We start from the raw sequence: 20,626 nt of genomic DNA, 5'->3' as shown, positions 1-20,626 counted from the left end.
TTTCCATCCACAGATTCTTTTTGATATTCCTATCTTTATTTTATAATGTTCGGACGATACATCCCAAATAGCCGTCCGGCATCTGATTTCCTCAATAAACTGTTCTGTCTTGACGTCTGCCCCGTCTGAACTGTTTAAAATCTGTTTTTCCGTTAATCAGCTGTCGCCCCTATACGAACGACAACTCTCAGAAGTTGAGAAACTTGTGCGAGCTAAGGACTAACGAGGTCTTATCTTTTAACTTGTGATTCCTAACACGTTCCTAACTCATTTTGAAAACTATTCACTCGGACTCGGGGGATTGCAACAGAGCGAATGACGCCAACAAAAACGTTGAACGTCTGCATGAAAACCTCCATATGGGTATGTGTATTTAAAGATGTATAAACACAAAATGTGGTCGGGCGTCTGCGGTCCAAATCTATATTTTCGACGGCATGGTTAGACAGAACCGCACGTTTGTCACATCCGACTGCAAATTTCTTGACCGCAAATGCATAAAAGGAAGCACTTGCTCCTACATGTATACCATTTTTGAGCGTTTTATGCCGTTCGACTGCAAACCGCACAACTGCACGTACATAAAAGAGGCCTTAGACGTACGATGAAAGAAGAAGACAAAAAGTGAAATCTCGACATTGGAATGAAAAAAGTAATTGAATCATTGATTATTGCCTTGAATAATAGCGATGCGATAGTTGCTCATCATCCGACGGGTTTTCTGAAGAAGATAATGAACAATACATTACTGTAAGTAATTTTAAACTTTTTGCGGTGGTAGTCGTTTATGTGATTAATTTTTTGCGATTATTTGCAAAATTTCACAAAAAATCAAGATAGATCACTTACGGTAAATTTTACGTGAATTAAATGCAAACTTTTGCTAAAACGACTTTCTTGATTTTTTTGTGAAATGTTGCAAATAATCGCAGAAACCATATGATTAATGTAAATGTAAAAATTTGAATTTTGGTCTGAAAATTTGAATTCATGCCTTATTTTAGATTATAAACATCATTCATCATTTTACAAATGATAATGGTAAGTACCTACTCGTCTCACGAAACATTTTCACGTTTTATTACTTCACTAACACTCTGTACAGCCGATGTCAGATTTTTTTATGCCAATCTCATTTCCAAAAGATGCAACTTTTTTTATAAGAATGACTTTTTGTCATAAAATTAATGATGAAGATTTTTCTATTCTTAACAACCCCATCGGTGGGCACACTGTATATTTTTTTATTTAATTAATATGATTCAATTTTTATTTGTAAATATAGTTTTTGAATACTAGCAATATACTTCTGTTAAGTATAATATCCGTACGCTACTGCAAGAGACAGGTTGAGGCAAAAACGCCAGTCATTTCAGAGAATTTAGTGCCTACTATTTTGGAATTATAGTATAGTCAATGGCGACAAGATAGTTTGCGCCAGAAGGCGGGAAACTCATTAACAACTCTTCAGCCGCTGAAACTTCTTCCATGGACTGAAGCGAATATTGAAATTTGCGGCGTCTGTGTCTTCATCCTTATGTATTTTCCTATATTGACTCCAAAAACCAATCCAGTTCTTGATATTTACACGAACTTGCCCAAGTCGATCTTTGCTAAACAGATTTTTTTCATTCTTACCTTCGAACAGCTCCCTGGTTTGTTAGTTTTTCATCTTCATTCAGCTACTATCCTGAAACTCTCTATTCAAAACTGCATCATCATCATCCTAGTGTTAAAGTTATAAACTCCAACAAATACTGCTCGATTGGTTTCGCATATGACGTTGTTTTCTAAGGAATCCCTTTTCTTCATTTACTGATTACCCGAGTACTGTCACTGTCATCAGAATATAGATACTGGTCTGTTCAAATGAAAATTAACAGTATTCACCTTGATTTGATTGAATAACTTATACTTTGCTTCGAAAATTTAAGGATGTCTTTTTGACAAGTAAACTCCTAAAATGAAAATCGATAACAACAATTTTATTTTTCCAAATATAGGGTAACTGAACGGTGAATGTATGAATATATGAATATATTAGCGACGAATATATCGAGTGGTCCAACGAAAAGTATGCACCTTACTTTTCTCCTTTTTTGTAACTTAACGCAAAAATGCTCGGACAGGTCAATTTTGCTTTTGAGGGGGACACATTTTAGATGTATTTCTCTACCTGTGCCTTCAACCCCCTAGCGTGGCTGAGTAACAACTCTAAAATTTTGAATGGAAAGTGGGGTCGAGTGATATATCATTTAAAAGGGCACAAAATTTTCTTTCCAATGATACCTAATTTGTTGTATTTACTTGAAGGTACAAGAAAAGCAAGAACATTCACTCGATATTTTTGGTGTTAATGAAAATGCGGAAAAAACGGCATTTTTATCACTACTGCATTCCTCAATTTCCCTCGTGCGTTTGTTGGTTCAAATAACAACAGCAGATGAGTGTACAAAAAGAATTTAGGCAAACGTTCATTGATTCAGTTCGGTGGCTTTTGAAATTATTTCTACTTTACTGTAAAAATGGTTTATTCCATTCCTGAACGAGTTGAAATTGTTAGACTTTATTATCAACATAATAGTTGTGCTAGACTTACTGCTCGCCTCTTTAATAACAGTCATCCCGGGAAAAATGTGAATGATTCGTACGTTGCCAAGTTAGTCCAAAAGTTTGTCGATACTGGATCTGTCTGTAATGTGAAACACCAGCCACGGAAACCGATCAGAAATGAAGCAGTGGAAGTCGCTGTTTTGGGACATGTTGAATTGGATCATACTCAAAGTACCCGTCAGCTTGCTGCAGCCTCAGGTGTCTCCCGTTCGTCCATAATAGGGATATTTATAGCCTAAAAATTTCATCCGTACAAAATTAAATTAGTACAGGAACTCAATGAAGATGATCCTGATAGAAGGCTGCAATTTTGTGAACAACTGAGCCAGCTACTAATTAATGATCCGCACCTCTCATTTAACACGTGCTTTTCCGACGAGAGTCGGAATGGAGCTGTGAATAGGCATAACTGCCGTTACTGGGATGACAGTAACCCGCACTTATTCCGAGAGGTCCATACCCAGTACCCCTCAAAAAATCAATGTCTGGTGTGGCATATTAGGTAGACATATCGTAGGGCCACTTTTTATTCCTGGGAATTTAACTGGTGAGGTCTACCTGAACATGCTTGAAGATACAATTGATCCTCTCATAACAGAAATAATTGAAAATGACCAAAATCATAATGATGATCGGCTTCATTTCCAGCAAGATGGAGCACCTCCTCGCTATGTTCCTCCGGTAAGAGAGTTTTTAGATGACCGGTTTCCTGGACGGTGGATTGGAAGGAGAGGCCCCATCGAATGACCTGCCAGGTCACCTGATTTATCGCCTTTAGACTTTTTCCTTTGGGGACACTTGAAAAATTAATGTTTTGCTACGCAGCCCGAGTTCATAGAAGATCTTCGCCAACGAATTACAGCAGAGTGCAGAAGTATAACACCTGATATGCTACAGAATGTTAGGAATAGATTTGAACAAAATCTGTATTATTGTATGGAAGCAAATGGGTCACATTTTCAGCACTTGCTGAAGTAGGATTCTACTAAGTCAATTACACATTTCAAAGTACTGGGTTGTAGTTGTTTTTCTTCATAATACCTACATGTTTGAGTGAAATACAACAAATTAGGTATCATTGGAAAGATAATGTTGTGCCCTTTTAAATGATATATCACTCGACCCCACTTTCCATTTAAAATTTTAGGGTTGTTACTCACCCTCGCCAGGGGGTTGAAGGCGCAGGTAGAAAAATACATCTAAAATGTGTCCCCCTCAAAAGCAAAATTGACCTGTCCGAGCATTTTTGCGTTAAGTTACAAAAAAAGGAGAAAAGTAAGGTGCATACTTTTCGTTGGACCACTCTGTATGAATATGATATTCTACTTCCAATAAGTACCTTGATAATACCAGGCTAGGTAATTATGTACTGACATGTTTATCACATGATTATGTATATTATATTCATTTATTTAGTATTGCTAATACAGTATGGTTTTATTACAAAGATAGGTTAGTATATAATAGGTATATAAAACACATCAATATATATATATATATATATATATATATATATATATATATATATATAAACATTAGTAAAAGCTGAACTAAAACGCCAATACGCTAATTGTTATTTAATTAGAGTTAAAAATAGCTGTATTAGATACAGAGCATGATATATTATAGTGTAACGAATCTGGCGGCTTCAGATTCGTTACAGCCGCCAGCCGGCTCATCGAACAAATACATGATCTCACCGCGAAAGAATGCAACCGCTGGTAAAATTCTAGTCGAGTACCAAACCGTCTACAAATTTTTTTAAGTACCTTTACCGATACAAGCCCGTCTTACCGACCCAAGAGGGCAGTTCAGAAAGTGAATCGAGCGGCTAAACAAGAAATTCAAATAGTGGAAATATATTAAGCATTGCTAAGTATTGATATAAATAAATTAGTTTGTGATTATTGAAATATTATTGGAACTTAATTTGTTTAAGACAGTTAATTCATTAATTTACCTCAATAGTATGAAAAGTGCAGAGGACTTCCTATACCTAAAAACTTCTGAGAGCAATAATAGTTAGGTCGCCCTATACACTTATTGAAATTGTTTGCTTAATATACATATATTGACAGGTACTTCTTTTAAAAATATTTATATTACTAGACATTTTAATAGAATCTGGTAGGTTGTTGTAGGATATAAATCTTGCATCGAAAATACTTTTTTTCGTGCACATCAGGTTAATTTGGCGAACGTTTATGTGATGGCGTGTATTGTATGAATGTATTTCATTGCGAAACTGTAGGTTTGTAGACAAATATGCTGGTATAGTCTATCCATTCCCAATTGGAAAGGCAATAAAAATAAGAGTGCAGTCATAAACATTTCTTGCCTGTGGTCCCTAGTCGCCCGGATAGGTAGTAAACGTGCTATCAAATGTAGTTGAGGAAAAAAGGCTCGGCTAGCTGGACTGGCTGAATACTAATTTTCTGTCCGTTTCACAATATTTCTTTATCACTGCCGTGTGTTCGTGGGGTTAGGTGAGGTAGTGAGTGGTTTTGCAAACCGATTTTTGAAAACTTTCTCTAGAGATCAATTACCCTAACACCAAACTGATATTTTTGCACTCGACGCGCGTTTCGCTAACAAGGTTAGCATCTTCAGGAGAAGCAAATTGATACTGAATCTAAAGACAACAATAGATTAAAAAGCGGACAAATTAATTTGCAGGCAGTGGTTCCACTAGTTAATTATGGAAAAATCAATTAGGATAATCATCATTTAACAAACAAAGTCCACATCGGACCAAAAAACTTTAGGTATATAAACAGCAAACCCTTCTCTTTACATTCAGTATCAATATGCTTTTCCTGAAGATGCTAACCTTGTTAGCGAAATGCGCGTCGAGGGCAAAAATATCAGTTGGGTGTTAGGGTAATTGATCTCTAGAAAAAGTTTTCAACTTTTACACCAAAGGTTCCAATCTCATCGTTTGAACCGATTTTTGTGAAAATCTTAGTGTTTTTGGGTACTTTCATCAATATGGCTTTCTGGAATTTGAATTTGAAAATAAGGACTTAAATGTTCAAGTTCAGCGAGTAATTTTAAATATTCATGAATGCTTGAAGAAGGAAAACTGTCACACTTCACAGAATGCTATTGTGAATAGAATATGCGAGTGTAAGAAACTATCTCGTTCGACAGTTCTTCGAGTCATTAAAATAGGGGATGTCATTGATGGTGCTACAAAAGATGTGATTCGGCGAACAATTTATGGTATATACCAAAATAATGAAGTACCAACCTTGGAAATGATTTGGTATAAATTACTCGACTATCCCGATTACAATTACAAATCTTCAGACACTCTACGAGGTGTCTTATTGTCTTGTGGTTTCAAATATAAAAAATTGAACAATCGGATGGTCATAATGGAATCGACACGCATTGTTCAACTCCGACAAGAATATTTGAGGCGAATGAAAAGCTACCGAGAATCCAGCAGACATATAATCTACCTCGACGAAACTTGGTTTGACACCCATGATGTTGTCCAATATGGCTGGGTAGACGAAACCAAGTATTGTGCTTTGAACACACTTTCTTCAAGGGGAAAACGTGTTATAATTTTGCATGCCGGGAATGAAAGTGGTTTCATACCTAACGCTTTGCTTCTGTCGGCCAAAAATATAAAAGATTCGTCTGCTGATTACCACGAAGATATGACTGCGGCTTTATTCGACACCTGGTTCAGTGAGCAGTTTCTCCCAAATATTCCTCCAAACTCGGTTATTGTTATGGATAACGCTTCGTATCATTCTCGGTTATTGACTACAATACCAAACAATAACACAAAAAAAGCAGATATTGTTGATTTGAATACCCAAAAAAATTCCAACGAAAAAGGTATTACTGGCGACCATAAAACAACGTAACTTCAAAAAAGAGTATATTGTAACGAATTAAAGAATTAACTGTCTTAAACAAATTTATTTTTAACAATACTTCACTATTACCACTAATTTATACACACTTAACCGCTCGATTCGCTTTCTCGATACAGACTCCCTGAGCGAGGACCCGACCTTTTATATTGGTAACGAACGTTCTAGATACCTCTAGCGATTTCGGTACTCATCTATTCGTTTCGTGGCGATTCGCGATGAGTCAAGTGTTTGCTGGCTGAGATATCGGTCAGGGCCGGCTTCAGATTCATTACAATATTAATGATTCGATGTGTGAAACACGTGATCATATTCTCTTACGTTTGCCTCCATACTGTTGTGTGTTCAATTCAATTGAAATGGTTTGGGCCACAACGAAAGAAAGCTTGCGGAAATGTAATCAGTCACCGACTTTGAATGCTGTAGTGCTTGACAATATAAGGCGAGTGGTGAATGAAGTAGGTAATAGTGATGTGTGGAAGAACTGTGTGGTCCACGTTATAAAAGAAGAGAACAAATATTATGTGCAAAGTTCCATAAATCCGATCGTTATTCAATCCGATGATGATTCCACCTCATTCGAATATAGCGAAGAAGAATTTTGATTTTCCTAGTAATTTTGTTGGCCTCTATTATTTTGTAAATATATGTTTGATGAAAATTCGGTGTGATTATTTGTGTTTTCATTGTATTTTAGAGTTTTCGACTCGGAAATCAACTACCTTAAATTTCTAAGTTTTTCATAATTATCCATGGTGGAAAAATTCAGTTGAGATAACTTTTTCATGGGGTGATCAATTGGTATGATTGTAAGAATAAGTAACTAAAAAATTACCACTGAAAAATAATATGCCGACGCCTATGTCGAGGCGGGAATTCCTTCTCTGTGCTGTTCCAATTAGTATTGGAAATACTATAGCAGTTTATATACAGTGCATTTCTTCAATGTCCCCCTCCCCTTTTTATTTATTGAACGGGTAAACTCAAAAAATTGAAATTTGGTATAATGAAATTAATGCATGAATACTTTATTTTGAAGTGAAATTGACAGATGAAACTATCAATATGGCCACTGGGCACCATCTTGGGGGTCTTGTGACACATCATTTTGAAGATCCTGACGAATACCTCACAACCCTAGAATATGAAGTCAATATTTTAACCTACTACAAAATGGCGGAACATTTAATAATTTCCTGAAGACAAACACATTAATATCGATATTTTTAGAAATATTCCTTTTTATTTGCCATATGGCAATTGCAACAACCCGATAAGGTTTGTTAAGTTATTTTTTGTTTATAAAAACTTCAAAAAATGTCAGTTCGACAATAAACATCATTGTTCTGTTAGAATATTCTCATTTAGTTTTCGGTTTTACTAGTAGGAAGGTACCACGTCAACAATCTCTAAAATGGTCAACTCTCGTCCATTGGAAGAAAAAATTGAAGCGATGTTCATTTACGGTGCGACGCGTAACTTTCACAAGACCGAAAGGATTTTCAATAAACGTTTTCCGAATCGTTCTATCTGTAGAAAATATTTGAGGGAACTTGTATCCAAATTCACAACTACCGGTAGTGTACATAACAAAAAGCCCCCAGGTCATCCGTTCATTCCGCAGAAACAGCAAGTGCAAATAATTGGTGAGATGGTAGTAAATCATGAACAGTCTACTTATTCTGTCGCATCCATACACAATTGAAATGATATACCAATTAACTGAAGATGACCCTGATCGAAGAACAGAATACTGCGAAATTATGACGGAAACCATTGCAAGACATCCAACCCATCTCCACAATATTTGTTTTAGGGACGAATGTACATTTTTTTAAACGGCAATGTTTACAGACAAAATTACCGTTATTAGAGTGACACCAACCCTCACGTTTTCTGGGAAACACATACCCCATATCCAGAAAAAATTAACATTTGGCAGGAATATTGGAAACCATATTGTATGTAGGACCTCTATTTATTAATCAAAATTTAGCAGGGGAACTGTATTTGAATATGCTGGAAACTACTGTTGACCCTCTCATCACTGAAATTTTCGAAACAAATCCTAATGAATTCGATATGGATATTGTATTCCAACAATATGGGGTACCACCACATTACTCCAGACAAGTAAGGAACTATTTGGATACTACTTTTCCCGGTCGTTGGATTAGCCGTCGAGGTCTTATAGAATGGCCAGCCCGCTCGCCAGATTTGACACCTTTGGACTTTTTTTTATGGGACTATTTGAAGCAGAAGGTGTACGAAACTGAATTTGTTTCAATATTGGATATACGGCAGATAATAATAAATATTTGTATAGATATTGACGTTACTGTGTTCGAAAATGTTCAGCGTGAAATATCGGATGGGCTGTTCATGTGTCAAGAAGTTCAAGGCAACCATTTCGACCATCTTCTGAACTGACCTCAAGCGTATTACCTCATATTATGTAGTTAAATGTCAATGTATTCAGACAATTATTAAAAGTTCCGCCATTTTGTAGTCGTTGAAGATATTGCCATTAAATTCTAGGGTTGTGAAGCATTTGTCAGTTGCTTTAAAAATAGGTGTCACAAGACCCCCCTTTCTATTTAAATTTTTTTTTTCCAGATGGCGCCCAGTCGCCATTTTGAAAGTTTCATCTGTCAATTTCACTTCAAAATAAAGTATTCATGCATTAATTTCATTATCACAAATTTCAATTTTTTGAGTTGATCCGTTCAAAAAATAAAAGGGGGGACATTAAAGAAATGCACTGCATAAAAGTCATTACACGAAACATAATTGAATTTTTAATTAATAGCCAGTTTAATTTTATTTGCATTTTGTTTATATTTTCATATCTGTTGGCCTTTAGTATGAATCTTATACATCCATTCTGTAGAATCTGTATCTTATGAATATCTGATTCTCTGCACATAAAGAGTATACAGTGTGTAGACGAACAGTATTCGAAATGGGGTTTAATTATACTATTATATATCAGTTGTTTAGTGTATTGAGTTAGTGTTTTGCTAATCCTATATGCGAAACCTATTTTCTTTGAAATATAATGAATGTGCTCACTGAAAGTGAGTTTTTCATCAATAATTATACCAAAATTTTTAATATTGCACACACACACACACACATACTTCTTGTATTTTTCGTTTATTTGTTTGTTTTTTGTTATCATGTATTTACATTTATTTATGTTGACAACGATCTTATTATTCTGTCAATTTCACTTCAAAATAAAGTATTCATGCATTAATTTCATTATCACAAATTTCAAATTTTTTTAAGGTGCTGGTTTAGTTTTCCTATTAAGTTATTAATATTATCCCACATGATGTAGACAATAGTATCATCTGTGAATAGGTGTAATTTACAATCGCCCAAATCTACATTTAATATGTCATTAACAAAACATATGAAAAGCGTAGCGCCCAATAAACTTCCTTGTGGTACTCCAGTTACAACTGCTTTTTTTGTGATATTTTATTATTGATTTCAGTTTTTTGATACCTATATTTTAAATACTACTCAAACCATCTATATGCGGATGCATCTACTCAGAAGTAATATTCAAGTTTTTTAAGTAGGATAGTTGTATCTATAGTTTCGAATGTATTGTTATTAATATTCAGATTTCAAGCAATTCAATGTGAAAGAAGCGATTTGTCAGGTGTATAAACAATTATTGGCTATAACTATGTCCAAACTAACAAGGAATCAAGGTAGCAAATACTTGAAATCTCTTAGAGAAATAAGAAAACCAGAGAACAAAATTCTTCCACAATTGATTTTAAATGTTCTCTTTATTTTTCATCGTAACATTGAACTTAATACCGAAACAAAATCAAATCTTTATTTAACATGCTCTTATTAAACTGTTTTCTTTAGCTTGCCCTGTTTGTTTGATTGGGTCAAATTTACTAATTGAAGTTTGATTCCCTTCCTGTTGACAGATTGATCAGATATTTTATACACACATTTAGTTTTGATGACAATACAATTGTCAATCCATTGTAAATCATTATAAAATCATTGTAAATCCAAGATGGCCGCAGCCACAAAATGGCGGATTGCATATTTTTTCACAACTACCCCACTATGTTGCGGTCCAATATTGACGTATCGAAAAGATTGGTAAACTGCGCTATCGGCTACATTGCAGAAATGTTTTGACCTAAGTTTAATCGAACTCAAATTTACGAAACAGATATACGTACCACAGTAGAATAATACAACCAGTAAGCTATCTTACCACGTGATCCGCTCGAGTTGCCGGGGACCTTCAATCGCTCTTAGGATGAGATTTTCATCCAACGCGTTCAGTGCTGTAGTATCAAAGGATTTGACGGTACCACCGACATCAGATTAGTTATAATAAACGATCGGAAATTGATATTGTGTTTAGTTATTCGCTGTTGTTATTATTGTTTTTAGTTTTTGTAGTTGGTGTTGAGGCTGGTAATAATGGACTGTATGTACTTTCTGATTATATTTTTATTTCTTCCTTTTTACAGAAAAATATGACGTGCATCGTTTACACCATTCTCGAACATCATCTCGTCTCCTCTCCGACTAGAGAGCGGTAAAAGCGGCTCCTCGAACGCTTGCAACAATTTACAAGGTTGCCACGAATTAAATTACTGCAGGGTGTCTTAACGGTTGGTTATAAGTAATTTACCACAAAATATTCTATAATAACCTTGAACTTTTTTTTATATTAGCGCACGCCTTTGGTGAAAGAACGAAATTGGCTCCGCACTTCGTTTCGAGGTCACTAAGAACTTTGTAAATTTATGAATGAAAGTAGTGAGAGTGAACTGACTGGTTGATTTTTACTATGTACGTACCGTCAGTTCAGATCAACTTAGGAAGAGACGGCGTACATCTTATCCACCCTAAAGCCATAGAGTTTCCAGCAAAGTTCAATTATGGGACGGCTGAAAGAAGGATGTTACCCTTAATTTTGTCATGGGTTTCCACTGTCCACAAAATGCATACCACGCAGTTGTGTATTTAGGCTCGAAATTTTTTTTAGAAGGACAAGACCCAGGCGATAACCATGGGAAGACTGAAATCTTCTCCGGCCAGAAAAGTGAGGATCTCTGGAAGGGAGATCGACTGGCAAGCGCGGATAAAGTAGCTCGGCCTTCTAATAGACCGTAGGCTCACCTGGAACCCGCACATCACAACCGTGAAGGCAAAGATCGAGGGTCGCATCAAAAGTTTGTACCCTTTGATCAACAGACGTTCTAAATTAAGCCTAAAGAACAAAATTACGATCTATAAAACGATGCTCAAGCCTGTCATCATGTATGCTTCAAGCGTCTGGGGACAAGTGGCTTCGTCTAACATCTCCATTCAGGAGAGATTACAAAAAAAGCTAATACGGATGATTGTGAATGCTCCGTGGTTCGTACGGAAGGAAGCCATCCGCAGAGTTTTACAGCTGCCTTCCATTAAGCAGTTCATTTGAGGAATCGGCAACTCTGATTGCGCAGAAACCCATGATAATCCGTTAGTTAGGGAAGCTATGGTTTATGCTGTAGACTACCCCTTCCGATATAGAAGGCCCAGACACTCTGTCGAGTGAGGCCCTTATGTCCTCCGTTAAAAGATGAACAATATCTTCATCCAAACACCCCAGCCAGATAGGGGTTCACGTGAAGGGCGGTACTAATGTCTGAGGGCATTCATGCCGCCATCCCATAAATCATTCTTGACCCGTTTGTCTCTCTGAGAACATCAGTCGAAAGGGTAAGGGAGCCAGGCTCCAACCTGTTTAAGCCAAGATGACACGAACAAACAAGAAGGCAAACATATATGGCCCCAAGTCGAGTGCGATAATCTGAAGTAGTAATGAATTTATGTGTAAAGCAAAGAATTGAAATACTTATGATGATTGGCTATGGAGACAGATCGCGAACTCAGATGGAAGTGTGTAACTTGTTTAATGAAAAATATCCAGAAAGACGCATAACGCAGTCAGCAGTAAGTAAGATTCAAAAGAAATTTCGAGAAACTGGTACAGTTGAAAATGTACGCAAATCAGGTCGTCCTTCTGTAAATGATAATACAAAACTAGATGTTCTACTTGCTTTTGAAGAAGATATGCACATTTCTGTTCGTAAGGTTAGTCGTGATTTCGATGTCAATAAAACAACTGTACACAAATTATTAAAATTGTAAATATGGCATCCCTTTACAATCGAAATTCTACAAAAATTGAACGAGGATGATCCAGATAGAAGAATAGAATTTTGTGAAGCCATGATGGATAACTGTCACCGAGACCGTCTCCTCGTAAATTTTTTTTTTCTGATGAAGCCACTTTTACATTAAATGGTAGGGTCAACCGTCGCAATTGTAGGTTCTAGGCCAAAGAAACCCCCCACTGGATGCGTGAGCATCATACACAATACCCGCAAAAGGTAAATGTATGGGCTGGCATTGTAAGAAACAGGATCATCGTACTTTAGACGGGCCAACATACCTAAAGTTTTTAAGGGGATATCTTGTACCTACTTTAATTAATGTATTCCCCAGTAGATTTAATTCTGGAAGTTTTGATGAAAGTTTATGGGTTCAACAGGATGGTGTGCCTTCACATTATGCTGCAGATGTTCGAAGGTATCTTGACCAAATGTTTACGAATCGATGGATTGGTAGACGTGGACATATTGAATAGCCAGCGAGGTCGCCAGACTTAAATCCGTTGGATTACTTTATGTGGGGCCATCTGAATAATGTTGTTTATAAAACGAAACCAGCAAATATTCAAGAATTAAAAGAGAGAATTCGAACAGAAATAAACAATATTTCTCAAGAAATCATTAACAAGGTTCAACAAGAATTTATTCAACGTTTAGGTTACTGTCAAATACACCAAGGACTACAGTTCGAACATTTAAAATAAAGTCATGTATTTATAACTGAATTACTTGCCCATTGTTAAATTAATCATTTGTAGAAAATATAAAATAATTAATCAATTTCTACTTTTATTAGATATCAATAAAATTTATTTTCTAAGCGCACATCTATCAAGTATCATACCTTTTCGGAATCAGTTCGTTACGGATTATCTAAAACTGACACCAAATACAGGGTGTTGCGTTTAAAAAAATTACCGATGACCTCATCACATTAATATGGATCACCCTGTATAATGAAATTTTGTTGTAAAATGTAGAATATTAAAATTAAAAATCGACGTGTTTCAGGTTTTTTGTAAAACGACCTTTGGTTTTGGAAATATCGAATTTATTCCATACTTTGCGGACACACTGTATATCGAAGTCTCAGTAACGAGACGTTGTGCTGGTCAAGGTTGCCCTCGGCTCCACTTGCATTTCTCTCGAAAAACTCTGGAACGCAGTGTCTGTTAATAGTTTTCCCATAACCAGCATCCAGTGGCTCCATCGGGTTGTATAAGCGTTGCCACGACGTGGGAGAGTCAGTCTAGCTCGAAAAGAGCAATGCTACTAAGCCAATAAGGCGATAGACATTTGAGCTTTGATCTGAAGTGAGTGATGATGTAAGTGATGTGCAGTGAGTTTTTCTGCTGATGTTGAGTTTAATTATATGATGTGGTCAATTATTGCCCGACCAACAAGGAAAACGTAAAAGTAGCTGAAAAGTGGGCGCATATATACAGTGTGACCCATTCAAAATGCAAATGGGTCTAGCAATGGAAACGAAAACCGTCAGAGTCTAATTTCAGCTGAGGACCCCAGAGGGCCTTCAGCAACACGTTAGAAGAGACTCAAGTCTTCGATAGAACTATATAGGTAGGCGATAGAGATTCGGATACAAATTCAACGGAAAGGCAAAGGAAATTAACAATAATAAAATCTGCCTACCTGCACTCAACTGTTATCTTATTAGTTCACTCAATTCAACCACGCCTACCACTAATGGAATGAAATTGGAGACTCATACCAATTCTTTAGTGTCTGCTTGAGGACAACTAGAACACTTCGTACGTTGGTAATGTCATCACCTACCGAATCTTAGGAAGGCGAAACGTCAGACATAAAAACCTGCACACCACGGCTAACAAAACAGAAAGATAGTTTTGACACAGTTAAAGTGAAGTTTACACTCCTTGAATAATACCTACAAGGGATGTATTTGAATTTTTGTGACTATGGCTCCTTATGCCAATAACCAATCTTTTATCTAAGTTTGACGTTTGAATTATCAAACTTAGATTTGTTTTCTGGCGTTAAATCGTATTCAAGCCTGTATTCAAAAATGATTCGTAGTGACGTCATTGATAATAAAATTCGATTCGCCAGAATGGAAAGATTTAATTTGTGTCAGATGTCAAATTCAATTTTTTCTAACCTCAATTAGAATCGTATTTGTACATACAACTTTATTTTGTAGATGCTTACAACGTATTTTATAAAAAGTTTTCAGCACTTTATTCACTATAACGATCAAAATGAAGCAGAAACTGACAACTGACGTAACGTATGGGCTGGCATTGTAAGAAACAGGATCATCGGACTTTTTCGACGGTACTTTAGACGGGCCAACATATCTAAAGTTTTTAAGGGGATATCTTGTACCTACTTTAATTAATGTATTCCCCAGTAGAATTAATACGTTTCAAAACTAACCTCACGCTCGTTTTGAATCATCATGAATACGTTTCAAATCATAGTTTATGCGACGTCATTGTTTCAACGCCAGAATGAATATATTTGAATCACAAACGACCATGTTTTGAATACATGAGCGCCAGAAAACACATTTTATATATATATATATATATATATATATATATATATATATATATATATATATATATATATATATATATATATATGTATATATATTATATCAGTATTAAATTTTACAAAAAAGATTTAAAGCTTTATATCTTCTATTAATTATCTGCGAGCGCTTTCGACAGTTGGTAGTACTGTCATCTACTAGGCACTCCTCCTGAGTTCGAGGAGTCCTCGATTGAAGACAAAATGAGAAAAAACCAAGAAAGTACTTGATAAAAATAGTACTTTCTTGGTTTTTTCTCATTTTGTCTTCGATATATATATATATATATATATATATATATATATATATATATATATATATATATATATATATATATATATATATATATATATATATATATTTGAAGAGGGGTTTCTTGGGGTTGAATGATAGTTTTTCCTTTTTGATGTATATAAAGAACGAGGACGAAACGTCTTCATATACACCAAAAAGGAAAAAAGCAAAATATGGACAGATTTTCAATATGTCTGTGAATAAAGAATATATAGGCAAAAAAATAATTTGGGATTTTTTGGTTTTTCCTGTATATCTCCAGAACCAAAAGAGCTATAATCGATCTTTTCACATCATTGAATAGGTCTCTCAGGTCAATTATTCTTACAGAAAGCCAATTTTCACCTCGAAATATCACGGTGGGAACATCTTTATATTGTACCATTCGTTGATCTAAAATTCCCAAGTTTTTAACAAGTATACATAATAGTTTATTCCATTCGTTGAAAAATATTTGCCAATGTACTGGTAGTTGTAACGAGACACGCTGTACACGAAATAATTAAACTTATCAATTTTGGTGTGACTATCGGCTGATAAGACGTCGGATTCTAATGTCACTGCGTCTTTTATTTGTGCTTGTATCTTCCAGCTTCCACTTGGTTTTAGTGTTAGTGATAAGATGAGCAGTTTGTTAGACAGGGTAAATACGTTGATTTATTACTTCGTTTGCTCGTACTGGTAACCTGAAAGGCGAACAGATAAGTTGGAATATATTATTCGTGGTAATTGTCCTCAATTGTTAGGCTTGAATCTAACAGATACTGATAAAAAATATTATTTAAGTGGCAGGATAAGTACATTATCGAACCTTCAGTGTATTATGAGAACGAGAGAAACAATGTTATTCAAGTAAAAGCCTAATCGAGAAATCGTTAGAAACAAATGAATCCAAGTTTCTATAGAAATATACTATAACCTACCTTGGTATTTATGTAATTACCAAAAAGTAGTTCGGCCCAGGCTAGTCTATTATTGTCGGGGCTGGACGTAGGTAAGGAAAATATGTTTTTTACAGCCGAAATAGATGGAAAGAAAAGTAGGCCCTGGGGCGCCGGTTGAACGGATTCAACATGGAAGGAGGTGGAGAAATAACCAAAAAGTCAACAACGAAGCTCCAAGCTTGAAATTTATATTAAGTTGATTTTTAGAAATAAATATTTACAAACTTCACTACCAAGTGTGTAATAGCTCAAAAATTGATTTTCATATATGTTATTTGCAACGAACTAATGTAGAAAAAATCAGGCAAATATATATATATACACAAAGTTTAAAGAACCAATACTTAATACTAAAACAAACGTTTTCAGTAAAGATATTAATACTCCGCTATAGGCCGTTTTGATCACGATATTACTACTGGGGAACTCTTACCACGGAACAATATCGAATCAAAAGATTCGAGTATTGAACTTGACACAGATAGATCATTACCTAAATTGAATGTGAGGGAACAAATGAGCAGTTAAAAGTAACTGCCAGAATCTCAATTTATCCAGAATCTACTTTTCGATTGACTACAATCAAACTCGAAATTATTACCCCCGTCAACAGCTGTCTTAGGTGCACAGAGAAAAGGTAAATACTTAAAACTATCCCTAATTTTAGGAATGAACTGTAGATTTCAGTACTCGGGCCGCTTCAAAATATACCAATAATATTAGGGCTTCTACTCAAGGGGTATCATCATTTTTGATATTTTTTATACTTGCTAGGGCTCTCCGTTGGTACTTTCTAGAATGTCTCGTCATATCTCAAAGAACGACGTGTTTGATGCCACTATAGCTTTTCCGAAGGATTTCTCCAATTACCAAATAAATATGCCTTGAAAGCTTTTTTTTACCACCAAAAAATGAATAAAAGGTCTCACAGTGCTCGACATGAATCGTTCATAGGTGATCTTATTATTCTTCTCCAAAAAACCTTGGATGTTTTTAGGTTTCGGACAGTCCCTAGCTAGAGCCTTGCTTTCGTGTCGGCATCACGATAGATACTAATCTGAATTGTTTCTAAATACTCCCATGAAAATCTTCTCGGTTTCATTTACTCCTGCTTAATAGACAACCCACCTTCCCAGTAATATTCTGATAAAATAACGAACCTACAGGGCGGCTCTACTGATTCTTCTGAATTCAGAAATTTAAACCGTTACACAACACAGTGTAGAAACCCGTGGTGAAACCAATTCGTATCTCCATAATAACAATATATTTCAACTACGTTTCAATCTCCTGTCCTTTAAAATCTTCAAATTGAACAGTGAGTCAAGTCTCACCCTGTTTGGGGTGACAACGCTCTCTAGTTTTTATTTCGGTTGGATCATATCCATTTTTGTTGATAATGGTATCGAATTTAAAAAAAAAAAGCTTTTTGGCGTTTGTTGATTATTCGATTAGTTTTGATTTATTTATTTATTTTCTTGATCTTTGTTATATTGATTTGTTCATCCTTTTATTAGTTTGCCTTTATTTATAGAAAATACGACCCTGTAGATAAAAAACAAAATGTTTTAGATAGTTACTGATAATTTGTCAAAGGAAAAGTCATTAAAAGTTTATCCCGACTAAAGTAGGATTTATTGGACATTTCCGAGTTTGATAGTTATCAAGGAAACAACATTTGGTGACCCCGACGTGATCATGATATGGAGAAACGTACGTCCAAGCGAGATGGTGCAGATTTGAATCAAAGTCTGTCATCGGACTACGTATGGCCAAACGGATTTGGAAGTCGTGAGAAACCAGAATCCATTCTAGACAAACTACCTGAAAAAGTCGTTGAAGATAAATCCGGCAAGTCAACTTCCTTGATACATGAGGTTCACTCAAAGCAGTCTGTTCATTCGAGAGCCTCAAGGGATACCGGATTATCTCAACGAAGTAGTTTGGATTTGAAAAAGAAAAGAATAGCTCTAAAAATAGAAAGACAAAGACGGGAGCTACTAAGAAAATCCAGAGAGCTAGAACTGGAAGAACAACAACTAGAAGAAAAGAACCGTAGAGAGTTGAAGAAGAAGGAAATAGCTGATAGTTTACACCTTCTTCAACTCGAAGAAGAATTGCATGAGGCCGAGATAGATGCCCAAGAAGAAGGCAGCAGTTACGTTCAAATAGAAGCAAGAAGCGAAAATATCAGGAGAGAATTAGTTGAAGAACAAGAACAAAGAAACAGAGTGTCTCAATGGGTAGATTACACATCTGAACAATTTCATTATGATAGACAAGAAAATCTGTCACGTATTCCTGAAAAAACTGAGAAACCCAATGATGACATACCCAAGGTCGAAGGACAATTTCCCGAAGAGAAACCAGGAAATATCACATCACAAGACATACAACAGCTTTGCGGAACTGTTGCAAACGTTCTCAGAACGTTTTCTCTCCAGCTTCAACAACTCAAAACCCATCGTCACTTGAAGTAATGAATCCAGATAAATTTCACATGCGAAAAATGTTAGAGAAAGATTTTCCACAGTTTGATTGCAGTCCCCAAGATTGGCGGCCCCTGTTCCATAAGTCTTTCAAGAATCTTCGCAAGTTTTGCGACTACAGCAATAGAGATCATGCTGAAGCTGCAGAGATTTCTAAAAGGGGAAGCAAAGACAACAGTTGCAGGAATGATGTTAACTGCCGTTAACCTTGTGATTGAAACTTTAGAGAAACGGTTCGGAAGACTTGAATACATCATATATACTTTGATGAACAGAATCAGTACCCTTCCTTCCGTGAGAGAAAATATTTTTGAAAAGCTGATTCATTATTCTGCAGAGGTAAGCAACATGGTTTCGATCATGAAGAGTCTAAGAAGTAAAGGTTATCTCGAAAATGAAAAGGTGGGAATGAAAAAGGGTGATATCAATTTAGAAGATTTCTCTTTGTGGTTGAACGAGAAAGCAAGCTTTGCGTGTAATGTTAGTACCCCACGCAATGAAACATTCTCACAGAAATTCACAAATCAAATGAAAAGAAATGAAGAGTACGCAATACTCACACCCAAAACACTCACAAGACGTGTGGTTATTGTGACAAAATACATCAAGAAAGTGTTTGTCCACATATGAATTATGACGACCTGAATAAGAGATGGGAAACGGTAACCGGAAAAAAACTATGTTTCAGTTGCCTTCAAAAGAATCATCAAAAATTTAAATGTAAAAAGAGGAACGTTTGCTGAACAAACGGCTGTAAATTTCATCATCCTCTATTACACAATAATTAGAAGTCAATAGCAATCAGGCAGCGATAGGAAGAGATACTAATGATGATAATCGACGAAGAGTATGCTCTGTCAACAAACCTTTCACTACGATTCTTCTGAGAGTGATTCGAATAAAATTATACGGACCACGAGGTGTTGTCCCTATTCTTGCTCTTTGTGATGAGGCGTCTACGGTTTCATTATTAGATGCAGAAGTAGCAGAGACACTTGGGCTAACTGGAACGAAGGAATCACTTTGTCTACAATGGACAATCGAAAATGTCATGGTTGAAGAAAATTCCGTTCGTTTAGACGTGACTGTTTCCAAAATTGATGACGACAGCAAAATGTTTACTATGAAAAGAGTCCGAACTGTCACTCATATGTCGTTACCAGAACAACACATCAACATATCCGATTGGAAAAAGTTTTCACATCTAAAAGGTGTTCCAATAAAAGATATCGATCACGAAAAACCTCCACTGCTTATTGGACAAGATAACATACATCTGATACTTGCGAGACAGATAAGAACCGGCCCAGAAAATCTTCCTGTAGCCAGTAAATGTAAGTTAGGTTGGGCTGTACACGGACCAAGTCCAAATAGCGGGGAAAACTCTTTCAAAGCCCATACTTTACACATTTGTGAAAAAGAGACGACTGATGAAGAACTGCAGAAGATGGTAGAAAAATCTTATCTGACCGAAACATTTGGTACTTTGATCGCAGCCGACCAACCATTTTGTGAAAGTTCACGAGCATTAGAACTGATGAGAAACACCTTAAAGTATACCGGAGAAAACTACGAAATCGGTTTATTGTGGAAAACCGATAACATACAGCTA

At 35.8% G+C, this 20,626-nt stretch overlaps 1 protein-coding gene across 2 annotated transcripts in view; it reads left to right on the top strand.

Annotated features, from left to right (window-relative positions):
- UGP (UDP-glucose pyrophosphorylase) overlaps nt 1-20,626 on the top strand; it is a 68,631-nt gene that overhangs the window by 16,371 nt on the left and 31,634 nt on the right. The window contains exon 1 of one of the 2 annotated variants that reach the window (XM_074186342.1): nt 16,075-16,224. The exons of the other annotated variant lie outside the window; for it this stretch is intronic. Within the exon in view, the coding sequence (XP_074042443.1) occupies nt 16,204-16,224 (21 nt within the window). The 5' untranslated portion in view covers nt 16,075-16,203. Of the gene's footprint in view, nt 1-16,074; nt 16,225-20,626 lie in introns of those variants that run through there. 2 annotated transcript variants of the gene reach the window in all.

This window comes from Leptinotarsa decemlineata, unplaced genomic scaffold (assembly GCF_025532065.1).
Source record: "Leptinotarsa decemlineata unplaced genomic scaffold, Ldec_3_MD MMD2_tig00078422_RagTag_RagTag, whole genome shotgun sequence".
Taxonomy (NCBI): Eukaryota; Metazoa; Arthropoda; class Insecta; order Coleoptera; family Chrysomelidae; genus Leptinotarsa; species Leptinotarsa decemlineata.
Note: the sequence above shows the minus strand (reverse complement) of the source record. Positions and strands in the feature narration are given on the sequence as shown.